This window comes from Sphaerodactylus townsendi, linkage group LG01 (assembly GCF_021028975.2).
Source record: "Sphaerodactylus townsendi isolate TG3544 linkage group LG01, MPM_Stown_v2.3, whole genome shotgun sequence".
Taxonomy (NCBI): domain Eukaryota; kingdom Metazoa; phylum Chordata; class Lepidosauria; order Squamata; family Sphaerodactylidae; genus Sphaerodactylus; species Sphaerodactylus townsendi.
Window position 1 is genome coordinate 109,359,510 of NC_059425.1, and position 18,955 is coordinate 109,378,464.

At 43.5% G+C, this 18,955-nt stretch overlaps 1 protein-coding gene across 1 annotated transcript; it reads left to right on the forward strand.

The window, feature by feature from the left end:
- The first annotated feature begins 1,704 nt into the window (after window positions 1-1,704).
- On the forward strand, window positions 1,705-18,263 carry LOC125438954 (pantetheinase-like). Its single transcript, XM_048507719.1, has 7 exons — window positions 1,705-1,961; window positions 2,047-2,177; window positions 11,554-11,746; window positions 12,465-12,762; window positions 15,092-15,465; window positions 16,973-17,143; window positions 17,928-18,263. The coding sequence occupies exons 1-7, from the start codon at window positions 1,749-1,751 to the stop codon at window positions 18,045-18,047; spliced, it is 1,500 nt and encodes a 499-aa protein (XP_048363676.1). The 5' UTR covers window positions 1,705-1,748; the 3' UTR covers window positions 18,048-18,263.
- The last annotated feature ends 692 nt before the right edge of the window (window positions 18,264-18,955 follow it).

Consider the following 18,955-nt stretch of genomic DNA (forward strand, 5'->3'; position numbering starts at 1 on the left):
GAAAGGGCGTATTTACTGCAACTTGCACAAACCAGTGAAAATCTAATCCAAAAAAGTTACCTTCACTCATAAAAGGTATACTTTAAGAAGATATGAAGCAGATTTTAAGCTGGAGGAAAAAACAGTATCTCATTCTTATGAACTTACCTATTTAGATCATTGCCATCCCACTCTTTCAGCAAAGAACTCAAAAATGTGATTTTCCCTTCCTTCATTTCTTCTCATATCAATCCTGTGAGATAGGGTAAGTGTTGGTATTTGCAACTATCTGCCACAACCAGTTATGAAAGGGCTAACTGTCTATATGCAAACAGGACGCTGAGGTGGTATTGTAATTAGTTGACCTATTGATTACCTGTTGGTTAGTCAGATAGCCATTGCTTGCTTACATGTTAGTGAGCACTTACATCAGAACTTATAAAATTAACTAGCTTTCTTTGTTTCTAAAGAACAGCACAGAAGAGTACATGAACAGGTAGAAGAGCATATGAGAATAGAGCAAGATGTAGTCTTAAGTGTATGGTTAGTACTGTAAATGTTTAACATCTGTGGGGCCAACCGTTCCCCCCTCCTGGGAGGTTTTTTTTTACTGCTGGACGCCGATAATAATTTTTGTATATGGAAATGCTATATTTTAATGGGTTGGTATTTTAAGATTAATGGAGCCTATCATATATTGATATTTCATAATTTGTTTAGGCGCTTTACTTGTTATATTGCTGTATTTTTTGTTGTACACCACCCAGAGCCCTACAGGGGAGGGGCAGTATATAAAATCAATAAATTAAATAAATAAATAAAAATAAACAGAGCAGAACAGTATTTATTTGCTTTTGTAACCCTCCCTTTCTAAGAAAGTAAACTTTTTATATAAAGCAACTCAAAGTTTCTCTTGCTCTCTTCTTTCCTACTGGAGGCTGCTTTTGCATCTTTGCTACCTGATTATCTCTTTTAATTGAATACCTATCAGTAAGACTGAGAGAGAGCGACTAGTCCAAAAGAGAGTCATTAAGTTTCATAGCAAGCAGGGATATGATCCCGGGTTGACCCTGCCCATGTCCAACAGCAGCCACTTATCAACTTCTATTTCACTTCAGAATTCTTGCAAATATTTTTCTTCTAATGTCTCACTATTAACTGGTACAGTTTTCATTATTAGGATGGGTGAAATGCAGTGACACCAGGCAGAGGCCAGAGTCACTACCCTCTCTCTTGGGGGTGGGGGAGTAAACAGGGTGGTCCTCCACCCTGCAGTGCAGTGTGCAGCGCAGTGTGCTCCAACAACTAGCATTTCCCCCCTTTGGCATAACCAGCAGCCATTTGCTTTCGTTGCATGATTTTTAAATTTATTTTAGCCTATGCACCTTCCCAGCCATTCTAAGAAGTGGTTAGGCCAGCCCAGCTCAGGTAGCTGAACTTTCTGTGGTGTCACCCAAAAAGCCTAGTGGACCTTGTGCCACTCATCTTAAGCACTGTCTGTTTAGCCTGTAATAACATGCTGAGTTTCATCTTTGGCACAGTTCCTTTTATGTACACACATGTCAGTATTAGTAAGTGATTTTCCTGTTATGCAAATGCTTGGTTAAGGGAGCACAGTTTGCTAGTGTTTCACCATAAGTAACTTCCTGGAATTGAGACTTTGTTTCATGACATGAGAATTCCCTAAACAACTGAATCACTTCTTTTCTTTTTCAGTAACCCAGAGAAGCCTGTGATTTTTCTCAGCTGCAGCAACTGGCTCAGTAAACATGGTTCATTTTCAGCTTTCCATTTGTACCATATTTCTGACTGGAGTTGTCCTCAAGGCTTTTGCCTTGGAAAAGTACATTGCTGCAGTCTATGAGCATGCTGTTATACTCACAGGAGCAACTCCAAAACTTGTCACACGAGAGGAGGCTATGCAACAGATGAACAGAAATCTGGATGTTTTAGAAGAAGCCACCAAAACAGCTGCTGCACTGGTAATAAAAGTTGGTTATATATAGTAATGTTTAAATGACAACATTGGCTCTGGTGGATAATTTGTTTGCATTGGTGTCTTTATAGGGCTCCCATATTATTGTGTTGCCTGAGGATGGCGTTTATGGCTGGGTCTTCAAGAGAGAGACTCTATATTCTTATCTTGAGGATATACCAGATCCTCAAGTAAATTGGATTCCATGTATTGACCCCAAAAGGTATTTTCTTTCATCCATTGTGTTTAATGAGAGAACTTGAGCTTCTTTGGTGCATACTCAAAATTATGTAATGTGGTTTAATTTAATAACAATATTAACCTCCCATATGTACTATTCTGGAATTGTAAGAAGACTTTCCTGCTAGTTTACATACAGAGTATATTCTCTGACTGGTGTCATGACTGTGTGTGCATGTCTCCAGAATGGTATTTTTTATACGCTAGCAAATAAATACATGGTGCACACCAGTAGTATGATTAGTAATAGTGCCTAAAGACATTATGAAAGCCTTACCACTCCCTAAGCATTTCATAGCAGATCAATCTTGCATTTTTTAAATTGGGTTTTATTTAAGACATAAAGATTTTCCAGGAATTGTGGAAATTGGGAGGGAGAGAGAGATTCGAAAACTTCCTCCTTCCAGGAATAGCATTTAGGGATTTGAGCTGGCCATCTTGTTCTGCACCTCCCCCCCCCCTTCCTTTCTGAGGTACTGAGCCTGCCCAGTCATTGTGAGGCCTTTTTTCCCTGGGGTTGGGGGAAATTTCCAAATAATTTTTATGCATACCAAGGGAGTCTCCTAAATATACAAAAGCCTTAATCATGTCCAAAAGTAAGCCACTTTTTCTGCTGTTGTTAGTAAGGATGATGCTGAAATAAGTGGACCAAAACTATTTCTTTTTTGGCCATCAAGTCACAACTGACTTATGGCAACCCTATTGTAGGGTTTTCAAGGCAAGAGACTTTAAAGTTTGCCACTGCCTGCCTTCACAACATGACACTGGTAGTCCTTGGAGATCTCCCATCCAAATACTATCCATAGTCAGAGCTGAGAATATGTGACTGGCCCAAAGTCACCTGAGCATAGGTGGGATCCAACCAGTTCTCACCACTTCTCTAGAAGTGGTTACTAATTTTTTCTGAGTGCCGAGAAGGAGTTACTAAAGCAACCTCCTTGCCCAATAGGGACTGGAAGTGTGTTTGTGTGGCGGCGCCACTGTTTGAATCCCACCACCATCGGAACCTGTTATTAAAAATTTTGGATTCCACCACTGCACCTGAGGAGTTATCATGGCATGAGTGGGGATTTGAACGTGGGTTTTCCACATCTTAGCCTGACACTTTAACTGTCACCCCATACTGGCTTTCAAAAACTTGTTACACTGTGAGAAACCTGCTTGCTGGAGTTAGCACAGGCAAAGAAGAAGCATTTTCAATCCAGGTTTAAGGCAAAAAACTCTCAGAATGAGCAATTTTCACTAACCTGGGTTCTGGCTACTAAAACGGGTTAATAGCGTTTTGGGGGTGAGTTCTGTGGGAGCTCCCCCAAAAACACTTTTTAAAAGGACCTTGCCATGTTTTAATTGGCCTATGCAGAATGGGCCATAGACACATACAGGTTACCTTTAGGACTATCTAGGTTATCTTAAGGAAAGAAATGCTGAAGGGAAGAGACAGTGAGGCTTCTAATTTAGTCAATACCTAAAGAAAGAAGGGATTTTTTCTGAGGCACAGAAGGGAAAATCCTGATCATAATCCACATGAAGAAGGAATAATTATATGGTAGATTGTCTTCAGTTTGGTGTCCTTAGTCTGGTGTTAGTCAAACTGCTAAGATTTTACCTCAGGTAAATGTTTGCTCTCAAGCTTGAGCTTGCAAGAGCTCTTGTTTTAGGAGAGTCCCTCTTTCACTTGTTCCTTTCTCTTCCATCAGTCTTGTCCATGGAATGACTCTCCTCATACCTCTGAGTTTATTAAGATCTGCCCTATTAAAATGTAACAGACAAGTGTGGCTTCGAACTTTCTTGGTCACCCACAGCAAAATGAATTCTTGGAGAAGTATACTATGCTTAACATCAAATGCCAAAATGGTGTTTGTGTAATAAGCTTGTAATTAGGACCAAACACAATATCAGAGAGGCACAATCAAACAAGGAGTAGGGTCCACTCACCTTGTAAATTGTGGCAAAGCTAAGGAAGAGGGAGAAACCTAGAGGGAAAGAAATGGGAAGGAGCAAAAGCCTGCCCACCTGCCCTCCTCACTCTCAAATCATATCCAAAATGAAACAAAAGGAAGGAAACCCTGGTTTCAGGACATGATGGGGAGCTTGGTATTTGGAAGGTTGAACAGTCTTTAACCTGCTTCATATTAGCGTCTATGGCAATCCAAGCACTTGTTATGGAAGCTATCTTTAAATGAAATGTGAGGCATGTTACAGACGTAATTGACTAGGTGGCACTTGGGCAGAATATGTTTCAGTAGCCTATAGTGCATTGTGAAACCTGTTCTGCATGTAGTACCACCTAATCCAATTATATCTACAACACACCCTGCATTCTATTTCCAAACTCTTCTATCAGTGGACTAAGGGGTTCTTCACAATGCACTGAACTATCCTGCTCCTTTTTTCCTGTTGAGGACGCTGATGATGGTACTCGTTATTTTGTGATATTTAGCTTGGTCCAAATTCCATAAATATTGTTTTTGGAATTTTTTCATGAACCAAATTATTTATTCATTTAATTCATACCCTCACTTATCTTCCCAGTGGGGAGAAAAGCATTGAGAGTGTGTGACAAACCCAAGGCTGCCAAGCAAGGTTCTATGGCAGAATGGAGATTGGATTAGAACAGGGGTAGGGAACCTGCAGCTCTCCAGATGTTCAGGAACTACAATTCCCATCAGCCTCTGTCAGCATGGCCAATTGGCCATGCTGCTAGGGGCTGATGGGAATTGTAGTTCCTGAACATCTGGAGAGCCGCAGGTTCCCTACCCCTGGATTAGAACATGGGTCTTTCAGATCCTAGTCAGGTATTCTAGCCATTATATCACACTGGTTCTGAATGTGACTGTCTACAACAGGGGTAGGGAACCTGCGGTTCGAGAACCGCATGCGGCTCTTCTGCCCTTGCACTGCGGCTCCACGAGCCGAGCCGCTGGCCCCATCCTTGCCCGCAGCCGGCTGGGCCATGCCACGGGCTTCCCCTCTCGCCTGCCCCGTTGGAGCTGGGCGGGCGCTTTCCCGGCAGCCAGCGAGGCCGAGCCGCTGGCCCCATCCTTGCCGCATCCATGTGCTTCTCAGAATGAGCGGAGTAAAAGGTAAAAAACCCAATATATACAGTGTTATCTTTATTTTAAATGTCAAAAATTATTTGCGGCTCCAAGTGTTTTTTTTTCCCCGTGGAAAATGGGTCCAAATGGCTCTTTGAGTGTTAAAGGTTCCCTACCCCTGGTCTACAATCTTTGTTATATAATTGGTAGGATTGACATATGTCTGCTGGAAGTGGGCTAGTAATGGCATGATGCCCTTCTGGGTTTCCTCAGGAAGTTATATTATGCCTCTCTCAAGATCATCAGAAGGTCTATGGTAAAATAAAGTTTTAAACTAGTTGTAGTCTTGCCCACGAGGCCCCAAGGAAGAGACGAGACGTGGAGATTCCATCTGGTGGAGAGCGCCAGCGGCAGGAAGCGCGGGATTCCGTGATCCTGGCAACTCTGCAGTGTGCTAGGCTCTGCCTCCTTTTATTAGGGTTTACAAGAGGGGGGGCAATGTGGGTGGACCGGGAGGCAGGAGAGCGGGAGAGCGGGAGATCATCATGTGATGCATGATCTCATCGGGCTACTACGTGCAGGAGGAAGCATCCACGTCTGGGTCTAATCCACACCTGGAGGGCAAGAGCCCCCTTTGTCCCTTTGTCTGGGACATCTGGTGACCGTGAGTCAGGCATCTCATGACCTGTGACTCACGGGGGACTGGGGGGTGGGGGAGCTTGTGCGCCCAGAAGGCCGTAGCCGGCACCGGCATGCCAGGCGCTCTTTCTACGGTTCTGCTGGGTTCGCGGGCTCACCCCCCTACATCACCTCGTTTTCTATGTTTTTTTCTTAGGGAAGGGAAGCCGAGATCAGTTGGGGGCAATTTAGAGGGGATGCTTGCCTCCCCAGGAACTCGCTCAAGCTGGCTGAGCTGTTTGTGCAACTTATGAGGACCCTGTATGGATTTGCAGCCGTAGGGAGAAGGAGTCAAAGGGTCATCTTTACACACATTATAAGCAAAGGCTGGAAATACATTACATAGAAAAGGCTTCAGCAATAAGGCATACAATCAAACCAATGCAGAATTGAACAAAAGTATAGCATCTTGCAACTCACGCACCTTCATATGAACTAACAACAATAAGCAATCAATAGCGGCATGATTATCTAAGGATCCGGCAGACGAAGTTTTCCTTGCTGCCCGGAGGCCAAGAGCATCCAGAGCAGTCGAGGGTGGAAATGATGGACTTCATGCGAAGGGCGCAGGCCAGAACGGCCGACAGTCTTGGCGTTACAGGAAACAAGTCCGGGGACTCCCACAGGGGAAGTCACGAGGGAAACATACTCTGCCTCGGGAAGGGCAGCCGCGTCGCTCCGGCGAGAGGGGTCGAGGGGAAGGGCAGAGCGGTGGCGATGCCTGGGCTCCCAGGGCGGAGCCTGGGGCAGGACGATGGTAAGGCGGCTGAGACAGCAGAGAGTCCCAGCGGAAAGATGAGCCGGGATGTAACAACAACAAATAACATAACTTCTAAAATCAAGGCATGCAATAACTTCAATGATCAGTTGGGTTGCAGTAACAATAAACATTGCTAAACGATACATTACCATAGTGTGTTCTCAAGAATCATGTTTTCTGAAGAGACATGACATCTCTTCAGGGTATTCCCAGAATATTGTTGACAGACACCCCTGTATGTCTCCTACAGGTTGTTAGGCTGAGTTTGGTAATCCTATTCATTTGGTGGGCCCTAATGTAAATTATTATGTTAATGATATTCCGGATAGCTGTATAATCTTTATCTGTATAAGACCTATTCCTCAATAATCATATTTGGAATGACATTTTGGAATGCCATTTCAAGATCGATACATGACAGATAATAAGTTCTGAAAATACTATCACAAGTTCAACCAGTTACTGCCATGTACAATAAATCTGTTTACCCATTTGTTCATCAACAGATGGCAGTATAAGGACACATGTAGTGTGTTGATTGCCCTAATGTACAGCATGTGTGTATGTAGGTGACATGAATTCACAGCTGATTTATGGCAACCTTGCACAGTTTTCAAGGCAAAAGACATTTGGAGGTAGTTTGCCTTTGCTTTTCTCTGCATGAGAGAGTTCAGAGAGAACTGTGACTGACCTAAAATCACCCAGCAGGCTTCATGCAGATAAATTGGAATTTGAACCCAGTTCTCCAGATCAGAGGCCACCACTCTTAACCAGTACACCACACTGGCTCTTGAAATTTAGCAGCCTGTTTGAATAACTGCTGACTGGGTTTCACTAGCTATTAGTATACAAGACATAGAGCTGACCCTTTGCTCAGTAAACTATAGCTTCCGGTGTAATACAATAGATGATTCATAATCAGAAGGGGAGATTATTAATGATTTGCAAAAACAAATGAGGAAAGTGTAGGATATCCTGTCACTAGGTCGGGAGTGAGATAGTCAATGATTAAAATAATCTTTTATGATAGGGAGGAGGGCTCAGGAAATTGAGAATCAATTTGTTTACATCACTTCTCTAAAGCATTCAGGGCTAGTGTACAAAACAAATATAAATAATTTTAAAGACACAAATACTAATGGTATTATCAATAACCGTCAATTCTTAACTACCTTAAATATTTGGGGTACAGAAATAATGCAACTGAGTTATATAGAACTCATTTTTCATTTAGACAGTTATATTTAATGGCTGATATTGAACTAGGGCAGGGACAATGCAGGATCAAATCCCTGCCTGCCATGAAATTTAGTGGCTGTCTTTGGACAAGTTATTTTCTCTCAGCCTTACCTTACCTCACAGGGTTGGAATGAGGAAAAATGGAAGAAGGAGAAATCACCCTCTTGAGCTCTTGGCTGAGATGATAATCAACTAAATAATTAAATATGTTAATTAGATAGAATTACTATTTTTCTTTCCACTGCTCCCTCCACTACCATTTTTCCCTCCGCCGCTCTGAGAGGTGGCAAAAAGGAGCAGAAGACAGCTGAGCAGACAGCAAAATGTGAACTCTGGAGTTTTTTTCCCTTGAAACTAAATTTTTAACTGTGTTTTTAAGGGTCACTGTGTTTGTTTTTTTGAGGACCTGGGAGTGCTTTTGTCTGTGTGTGTGTAAGGGGGGAGGGCTTCTTTGTTTTTCCATGTGCTTGCCTCAGGCTGCTGAGAGGTGGGGCTTCTGGTAAGTCAGTAGCTCTATTTAGTGGCCATCTGGCTCTTTTGAGGAGTCTCTGGCCCCTTCCGCACGGCAGCGGAAGGGGTCGGGTTGGCGTAGATGACGCCGAACCGACCCCTGGGACCGTTTGCATGAACGGTCCCAGAACTGCCTGGGACGACGGCGCAGAGCTGCGCCGTCGTTGATAGCTGGCGCCCTACTCTGTCCTTGGCGCCCCTCTGGCATCGCCGCCGCCAGCGTTGGGACACGCCCCCTGCTCCTGGCGCCGACCGCCTCCGGAGTCGCAGCAGGGCAGAGGGGCGTCGGTCCCCAGGCCTCGGCGATGTGCCGGAGGGCCGCAGGACAGGTAGGACACCCGGACATGGGGGGAGGGAAGGTGCCGCGGAGCTGCTGCCGTTCGCACGGCAGCGGCTTCGAGCCACCATTTTCCAAAAACCTAGCTGGGCAAGCGAGGTTGGAAAACAGCGGCTTTGCACCGCTCGGGCGGCGCTGCTGCGAAGCAGCTGCACCCCCTGTGCGAACGGCTCCCTGGGGACGGCGTTTTTGTAAGAACCAGTAAGAACCAATCAGTAAGAACCAATCTTTCAAGGGAGAGTAGACACTTGTTAGACACTTGATTGGGGGCAGAGGCTTCAGTCACTAAGTCTCAGTCCATGGAGCTCAGTGAACTTGACTAAACAGGCAAGGCTTACACTCATCTCTGAGCAATCTCTGAGAGGCACCGGCATGCACTGTAATCTCTGAGAAGCAGCAGAAGAGAGCAGAACAGTGAGCAAAAGGTGAGCTCTGTTTTTTTGGGTGTGTCGTGGTGGTATCCATACATCTTTAAATAAAAGTCTTTAACTGTGTGAATGTTTTTGAAGGCTTGTTGTGTTTTTGGAGGGGTTGTGTGTGTTTTTGGAGGGCTTGGGATAGCTTTTGTTTGTGGGGAGGGTTTCTTTGCTTTTAGCTGAATTGCCTCAGGCTTCTGAGAGAGGGGCTTCTGGTGAGTCACTAGCTCTAGTTAACTGCCATTTAGCACTTTTGAGCAGTCTCTGAGAGACAGTAGTGCATGCCACAATCTCTGAGAAGCATCAGAAGGGAGCAGAATAGAGAGCAAAAGGTGAGCTCTGTTTTTTTTGGGGGGGGTGTGTCCTTAAATCAGTCATAACCAATCTTTCAGGAGAGAGCAGAAGATGAATTGTAGACTTGATTGGAAGCAGAAGCTTCATCAACTTGGTATCATTCCCTGGAGCTTAGTGAACAAGAGCTTGGCCAACAGGCAAAGCTAACACTCATTTTGTGTTGGAGTTTAGTGGGAGGCTTGTTGAAAGGGAGGGCTATTTAAGGCTAGTATTTAAGACTACTAAATATGTATAGTCAGGACATTGCTGCAGTCACCTGCAGCAGCTGTGGTATGTTTGGTTCTTTGCCCAAGGATGTGGGTAGCTATACCTGCAGCAAGTGCAATTTGTTTGCTCTCTTGGAAGAGAAGGTCCAGTATCTACTATTCAGCACATGAAGAAGAATGCAGGTTTCCTGTATAGAGTGCAGAAGATTGTACTGGGTGGAGAACACACTTCTAAATCCTAGGACTGTGGGAACTCTTTGTGTGCCTATAATCAGTGGCATACTTGTCTAGGGACAGGTGGTACCCTCTATCCCCGGGCACCACTGATCTGGTCACGTGGGGCCCCTAAAATCAGCCCCCAACATGACCAGGACTTCCTGCTGCCTTGTCATCTTCTGGCTTCCTTGGCCCTGTCCATGTCATCATCAAAATGGGTGGGGCCAAGGAAGCCAGAAGACCTCCCCCAGCCCCCTCCCGGTTGCTGGCTCTGAGCTGGAAGCTGGCAGTCACTTCTGCCCCTTCCTCTGGGAGGACAGAAGCAACTGGAAGGCTCTATGCTTGGGCCTTTGCTTTTATAAGCTCAGGGGTGTAGCCCCATCCCCAAGCTTATAAAAGCAAAGACCGCAGCATGGAGCCTTCCAGTTGCTTCTGTTCTCCTCAAAGGAGAGGAAGGGGCTGTTGGCTCGGAGCTGGCATCTGGGAGGGGCAGGGTTCAGGAGTGGGGCCAGGGGTGGGCCCTGCCCCAGGCATAGCGGGAGGGGGGGGCACCCAGAGAACAGATATTTCCGGGTGCCACATTCCCCCAATACGCCTCTGCCTATCATCATTTGTGTGTGTAAGTTTATTATTTCATTCTTCTTAATAAAACTGGTTAAAATTTATTCCTGACTCTTGAGGATTTTTATGGAGAAAAAACTACTGTAAAAACAGGCAGAAAAGATTTCGTTTGCCCCCTCTCACTAAGCAAGGTCTGACCCTGCTAATTCCCCACTCTTGAAAGGGCAGACCCCAGCATTTTGGGTAACACTGGTGTAAGAGCTGGTATCGATGTTTAAAAACTCTATATGGTTGGGATGAGCATACTTTAAGGGTTACCTACCTCACCACTGAGATCATCTTCAAGGACCTTCTTTGTGTGCCTTCTCCACCTGAGGCGAGATAAGTGGCAACCCATGAAAAGGCATTCTTCATCATGGCATCAAAATTATAGAATTCTCTCCCTAGGGATATTCATCTGTTACATTCTATAACTTTTTAATCCAACCCACCCTGTTTCCCTGAAAATAAGACATCCCCTGAAAATAAGATGTAGTAGAGGTTTTGCTGAAGTGCTAAATATAAAGCATCCCCCAAAAGTAAGACGTAGCAAAGTTTTTGTTTGGAAGCATGCCCATCAACCAGAGCATGCAGCTGTGGAGCGGAAAAATAAGACATCCCCTGAAAATAAGGCATAACACATCTTTGGGAGCAAAAATTAATATAAGACACTGTCTTATTTTCAGGAAAACATGGTATGAATACTTTTTTTGTTTTTTGTTGCATTCCCTAAGTGCAGGATAGAACTGTTAAGAGAGGACTGTAATATTGTATATCTTTATTGTCACTCTAAATATTTTTTTTTAAATCTCCAGTTGCTTATTTTTTTGGCATGGCTGGAATTCACATTTGGTGTGTGCCTTTGGGTTTTGTTCCATGTCAGGGCCTGTTTCTTAATGGGACAAGCAAACAGCTTTCCCAGTTGTCACCCACCAATGCCACCCCAAGAGCCTGAGAGTTTGTGGGTACCAAAACAATTGACAACAATTATTTTCCTTTATGTATTAGATTTGGATCAACTGAAGTGCAAGAAAGATTCAGCTGTATGGCAAGAAACTACTCCATTTATGTGGTTGCTAACATGGGGGACAAAAAATCATGTGATTCTACTGATCCAAAGTGCCCCAAGGATGGTCACTATCAATACAACACAGATGTTGTCTATGACCCAGAAGGCAAATTTTTGGCACGGTACCACAAGGTAAAAATAAGTTGGTTGGTTCACTTACTGGCTGCTCTGAACAAGCATTGGAGGTCATATGATTATTTTTCTTTACAAAATTTGCAGGCCACTTTTATGCCAAATCAGGGCCATCAAAGTGACTAACAGTTAAAACATAAAAACATATTTTAAAAAAGCACATGAAAGCATAAATAAAATGTAGGGCAGGAAGGAGTGATAAGGGAGTAGACTGTCCTTCAGGTATGCTAGTCCAAATCCATGTAGGTCTTTAAAAGTCAATACCAGCTCCTTGAATTGGGCTTGGAGACAAACTGGGAGTCATTGTAGAATGATGAAGTTTGGAGTGAGATGGTTCATTGTGACCCATTGAAGTCAACATCCTGGCTGCAGCATTCTGTACCAAGTGAAGCTTCCAAACACTTTTAAGCGCATTGTGGTGATTTAATCTAAACATATTCAAGCCATGCATCTCATGGACTAGGTCTTTTCTGACCTGAAAATGACCCTATATTTAAACTAAAGGTAAAATCTACTCCCTGTTTACAACTCAAGCACTACAGTGGGCATAGCAAAGTCCCACATAAGAGGGCATTTCAACCCAGGAGGAGTGTCTGAGCATTGCTTAGAGAAGATAACATTCTGCCAAAAATAATGTGTCATGCTATTGAGACTGATTTATTCCTTCATTACAAGTGAGCAATTTTCTCCTAAGAATATTTCTTCGTCTTACAAACAGTACAACCTTTTTGAGTCAGAAACACCCTACTTTGACTATGCCAAGGAACCACAGTTCATCAATTTCAACACCTCGTTTGGGAGATTTGGAGTGATCACTTGTGCTGATATACTTAATTTCCGCGAACCTGCCATATCACTTGTTGAAGTCTTCAAGGTGGACACAATCCTGTTCCCAACTGCTTGGACGAATGGTCTCCCACTGTTGTCTGCTATTCAGTTCCACTCAGCTTGGGCTATGGGAATGCGTGTCAATCTTCTTTCAGCAAATATTCACAAACCTTCCTTGGATCTTACTGGTAATCTCAACCTTAAATTAAACCTCTAGGTTAGGGGCTGGATCTGGGGGTGCAATGAGATAACACATTAGTTAATTGCTAATGATCAATATGGATTTATAGTACGATTTCTGAAAATTCATAGATTACTCTTTAAAGAAACTTAAACCATATTATCTATTTATATTAACAAGCCAACACAAACTGTTTACTTCCTTCAAATGCTTTAGTCTGTCATCTGTATGACACGTGTATTTGTCACCTGTAATGTGAACAAGATTTTGAGCTATATAATAATATTTCTAATGTACAAAAAGAAATAAAGGTGTGAAGTTGGTTTCAGAAAGTAGTCCTGTTGGTCTGCAGTAGAACATCTAAAATCCAATCCTGTGGCATCTTAGAGACCAACAAGATTTTTTGGGCTGTGAGATTTCAAGAGTCAAAACTCCCTTCATTAGGTGTGAAGTGATATACATAATGAAAGAAGAAACTAGATAAATGTAATGATGCTGTCCCAAGATTATTGACCCAAAAATCCAGGTTCTGTAATTTGCTCGATCTCCTAAATATCAGTCTTTTTCTTGCCCCAAGGAAACCCTGGTACCAACTAGATATGACTGAGATGATTTTTTTGTCAGGAATTTGGCCAGATTTTTTTTGTGTTGTGTTCTTCCTGATGAAGCATTTTTAGCTATGTAACAAACCTCCTGTTTAAAGTCAGTTGGCAGGAGGAGGGTCTTACCCAAATTCACTTGAGTTTAATGGACAGCCTGGTTTTTCCATGTTGAGAGCCAACACTAGCTGTTGCATGACACTAGTTGTGTCCTTCAAGATTCTACAAAGTGCCTTTGCCAACATTAAGAGCCAAATCACATGACTGAAATCCTGGGAAACATCCTTGTAAATCTCATATTCTAATAATGATGTTGGCAAATCTTTGGATATTAAATCTGGTGACTGGAACTGTCACCAAGCAAGACAGGTCTTTCTGAAAATCAGAATTGCAGAAAAATGTGAAATAAAAAACTGAAAATTTAAAAGGCAAGCCTGTAGCTGTAGATTTTTTTCAGTGGCCATTGCTAGGCAACCAAGTCCTACCTGGAGGTTGGCAACCCTAGATCTGGCAGCAACTTTCATGGCAGACTTGATATCATCCAACTTGTATGACTCAATCAGGCCTGGCTGCTTGCGTCAGTTCAACAACAGCCACCATACAAAAGCCAGTATTGTGTAGCAGTTACAACTTTAGGGTAAGGTCAGGGAGTCCCAGGTTTGAATAACCATCTTGCTGTGGAAGCTCACTTGGTGATTTTGGACCAGTCGCATACTTTCAGCCTAACCTACTTCATAGGGTTGTTGTGCAGATAAAAAGGAGGAAAGGAGAATAATGTGAACTCTTTTGTCCCTGCTGTGGAGAAAATTGGAGTATAAAAGAAGTAAATAAATAATAAATATAGCTGAAGATGGAAGGCATATAAAAGGTAAGTTGATGAATGGCTGAGGAGCGAATGAGGGAGAGAAAGGGAAGGTAAGTGGGTTGTCAGGAAAAGGGAAAGAGGAAATAATGTGGGGAAGGTGTACAGAGAAAGTAATGTGCCCCACGTAAGTCCTTGTAAGTGGGCTTGGCCCACAACTGGGCTATAGTTTTCCTAGGTAGGGATGTAGGGAGGAAGCTTAAGAGAGAGGAGCAGATAACAGTAGATTGGGGGAAGGAGATAGGTTTGCCAACTCTAGGCTCGGACACTTCTAGAGATTTGGGCAATGGAGCCTGGGGAGGGTATGAGAAAGAAGGGACCTCAGAAGGGAATGTCATTGACTCCACATTCCAAAGCCGATATTCCAGTGGAACTATGGCTTCCAATCTCCAGGTGAGGGCTGGAGATTGCCTGGAATTATCACTGAGCTCCGGATGACTTCCCCAGGAGATCACTTTCCTTGGAGAAAATGGCTACTTTGGAGGATAGAGTTGATGGCATTATAACCTACTGAGGTCACTTCCCTCCCCAAATGTCACCTCTCAAGGCTCAGTCTCCAAATATCTAGAAAGTTCACATCCTGGAGCTGGCAACCCTATAGAATTGATCTCTGTAGTTGGGAGATCTGTTATTTCAAGAAACCTCACCTCATACCTTAAGGTTGGCAACCCTAGAAGTAGGTAAAGGCTATGGGAGAGGCTATGGCAACTTTCAGGAAATGGAAAGAAGAAATAGTGGGGGAGCGGGAAATGAGATGCCTTCTGCAAGTCCTTGTGGGATCCCACTTAAAGTACCTTAAGACTCAGTTCACTTGTGAAGGCAGGTAAATGCTAAACCAGCTCTGATCCCAGTCTCTTTCTGTCCGTCATATGCAGGAAGTGGCATCTTTACACCAAATGGGGCCAATACATATCACTTTGATATGAAAACTCGGGAAGGTCGTCTTCTCATTGCAGAAATTGATGCACACCCCAGTCAGTCTCCGACGTATCCCCCCCCTGTCAACTGGAGCTTGTATGCTTCAAATCCCAAGCACTTCTTTCCACAGGCTGAAGTATTCACTGGAACCATTTATTTTGATAATTTTACCTTCACTGAACTTTCTCAAGAAGCAGGAAATCATACTGTTTGCCAGAAAGGCCTTTGTTGCCATTTGAGCTACAAGATGGCGGGAAAGTGCAATGACGAAGTGTATGCATTTGGGGCTTTTGATGGACTTCATGTGGTTGAAGGAGAATATTATTTACAGGTAAAAAATTTTTGTGGAATGTAATGGGTAAATATGGGAGGAAAGATGGCATGGTATATAGCCCCATTTAGTCAGATCTTGGAAGCTAAACACGGTTGGTTCTTGGATGGGAAATCACCAAGGGAGATTCTGAAGAGGAAGGCAATGGTACCTGTTTCTCAGTAGCCTTAAGAACCACTAGTTGAGGTCACTCCCAACTTGACAACACTTACAGACATAATGGACAAGAATTACTTCGCAAATGAAGTGTGCTGTACCTGCCAGCTCTATGGGACATTCTTCCTTTGTGACAAACAGGAAAGTACAACTGGGGACCTACAAGAAATGTGTGGGAGCAGCTATCCCATTTTCATCACTTTTGCTTTCTCCCTCTCCCACGAAGTCTCTCAATCTCTCCATTTTCCTCTTGCCAACTTTCCTTACCCTCTCTCCCTTGATGTCTGTCATATTCTCTTTCATGCCGTCCCTCATCATTCTTACTCTCTACCCATCCCATCACTCTATTTTTCTGTCCCAACAATCACACTCCCAGCTCTCCTCTTATTTCTTCTCCACCTCCCACATTAACAGTGTGGCAGAAGCTCTCCTGGAATCACAACAGATCACCCAGCTATAAAGATTAATCTCCTCTAAGGTTGCCAGCTCCAGGTCGGGAGATTCTGGGATATTTTGGGGAAGGAACCTTGAGCGGGTAAGGGTTAGGGAGGGAAGGAACCTCATCAGGCTATAATGCCATAAACTCCACCCTTCAAAGCTGCTATTTTCTCCAAGGGGAGTAATCTCTGACATCTGGAGCTCTCTGGTAATCCCAGGTGATCTCCTGTCCTCACCTGGAGATTGACAACCCTAGTTCCACTAGAGGAAATGGCTTCTTTGGAGGGTAGAGTCAATGGTTTTCTATCCTTCCATGGTTCCTTTCCTCCTCAAATCCAACCCTCCTCCGGTTCCACCCCTCAAATGTCCATGTATTTCCCAACCTGGAGTTGGCAACCCTGTATCCGTCCCACCCAACAGCCAACCTACCCTTATCTGCCCCTCTGTTTTAAGTTTTTTTAATCTCCCCTTCCTCACAGCCTTTACCTAGGAAAAACACAGTGGGGACCAGAGCAGCTCATTTTATCTGAATGATAAAAGCTTTTTATCTGAATAACAACTCTGTTTTCTATTTTGCTGCAAGTATAACTCTAGCCAGCGTTATCATACACCAAAACAGTCCTATGAGTTTTGAATTTTTTTTAAAAAAATTCCTAGACTCTTGGTGTCCCTAGCAAATTTATTTTTAATTTTTTTCTAAATTTCTGCACGTATTTCTTTCCCCCCAAAATTAATTTTTCTACATGTCCACCACATATGTTAACAGGTATCATCTGCTTCTTTACCTTTCCAACATTTCCCTTTGTAGCTTTTGTTCATCAGAAAGACTACAGGATGTGTTATAACATCAAATTCAATTAAATACTTATTCTTCAGGATGACTTAAATATCTCCTTTGTCTCCCCCCTCATAGATATGTACAGTAGTGAAGTGTAATACCACAGACTTGAAATCATGCGGACAAAGAGTGGATACTGCTCGTACCAAGTTTGACTATTTTTCTCTCAGCGGCACATTTAATACTAGTTATGTGTTTCCAGAAGTCTTGCTGACAGGAACTCAGCTGGCCCCAGGAGAATTTGAGGTAAGAAAAGAACTAAAATTAGTTCACACTTCAGTGGAGGATTGTTTTTAAATACTCATATAAGCACAAAAACAGAATTGTTACTAAACATTCAGTATCTGTGCTTTTGTTCACTTAAAGCTTCTTGCTAAAGTGGGTGGGAAGGGGTTTGGTCTCTAATACCTTCCGTCGAGACAGTAGAAGTAGGTTGAGGGAGATGCATTTAACTGCCCTACATTTGAGAATCAGATTGGCTGCCAAGTTTGCTAGCAAACAAGCTGCACTTTTGCATACCATAAATTGTTTTGAATGTGACATCACTTTTGTTTCAAGCGATTAAACCAGGCAATTTGTTGTTCCTGGCGAGTCCTTCCTCCTGGGAAAAAAGGGGAGTTATGAGTCTGATCTCCTTTTTTGTGTGTGGACTGGGTTGTAGAAGTTTGCTCTGTATAGAAGGTCCAAATGGAACTTCTTGCATATTAAAGATAGCTGTGTTGGTTGCTCAGCAGGAAGGACAATAAGCAGCAGTTGTTTTCAAGCCACTGAACTTGCATGAATATTTGAAACTTGTTTATTCTGAGTCAGACCACTGGTCCATCTAGCTCACTATTGCCTTTTCTAACTCACAGTAGCTTTCCAGAGTCGCAGATAAAGAGAGGTTGTCTTTTACTTCCTGTCCCTAAGAACTGCCAGTAATTACACCTCTGACCCTTTCCTGAGAAGACCCGCAGGGACTAATTGTCTCTATTTTCATACAAACATGCTTCCTCATGCACAATTTTAACCTAATTTTTCTGTTCCCTAGGTACTGACTGATGGACGTCTGATAAGCAATCATGGCCTGTCAAAGCCCGTCTTGTCTGTAGCTCTTTTTGGGAGATGGTTTGAAAAGGACTCTCCTCATTCACAGAATGCCTCCCCATGAGATTCTCCTGGGTTATTTTACTCCTCTTTCACGTATTAGCATTCTGTAACATTCATCCAGTCACTGGCATTATGTCTGTGGTTTCTTGAGTTCTGAGAGGGTTGTATGCCAGGAGTAATGACGAACAGTGCCCTTGTTACATTGTCAGACAAACTAGACTTGTTGTAGAAGCACTTCTCAATTATGAAATGTGATTAATGTATAGGGTTGCCTGCTATGGACTGAGAACATAAGAACATAAGAACAAGCCTGCTGGATCAGACCAGAGTCCATCTAGTCCAGCTACCTACAGTGGCCCACCAGGTGCCTCTGGGAGCTCACATGCAGGATGTGAAAGCAATAGTCTTCTGCTGCTGCTTCTCCTGAGCACCTGGTCTGCTATGGCATTTGCAATCTCAGATCAAGGAGGATCAAGATTGGTAGCCATAGGTCGAATCCCCACTTGAAATTTGCACACAGATCCAAACCTGTTCGTTGTGAAACTGTGTCCTCTTCATTGGAGTTTCTCCCTCCCCACCACAGTGAGCATACAGCAGACACACTCAGTTGCAGAACTCTTAGCAATCCCCACTACCAGGCAAGCGCGCTTCGCCAGTCTCCCCTGATTGGCTGGCGTGCCTTGATGGGTCGGGACCTTTTCCCACTGTGGAAACGTATATTGTGGGGGTGTGATCAAAAAAATCAGCATGTAAAAGTTTAGCGTTTAACTGTTTCAACTGTGCAAACAGTTAATTGACTTCTCCTCCATAAATCTGCCCAAGCCCCTTTTAAAGCTATCCAGGTTAGTGGCCATCACCACCTCCTGTGGCAGCATATTCCAAACACCAATCACACGTTGCGTGAAGAAGTGTTTCCTTTTATTAGTCCTAATTCTTCCCCCCAGGATTTTCAATGAATGCCCCCTGGTT

Coding starts and splice junctions, on each gene's coding strand:
- LOC125438954 (XM_048507719.1), top strand. CDS start 1,749: ATGGTTCATTTTCAGCTTTCCATTTGTACCATATTTCTGACTGGAGTT. Junction 1,962..2,046: donor CCAAAACAGCTGCTGCACTG/GTAATAAAAGTT, acceptor GTGTCTTTATAG/GGCTCCCATATTATTGTGTT. Junction 11,747..12,464: donor TTTTGGCACGGTACCACAAG/GTAAAAATAAGT, acceptor TCTTACAAACAG/TACAACCTTTTTGAGTCAGA.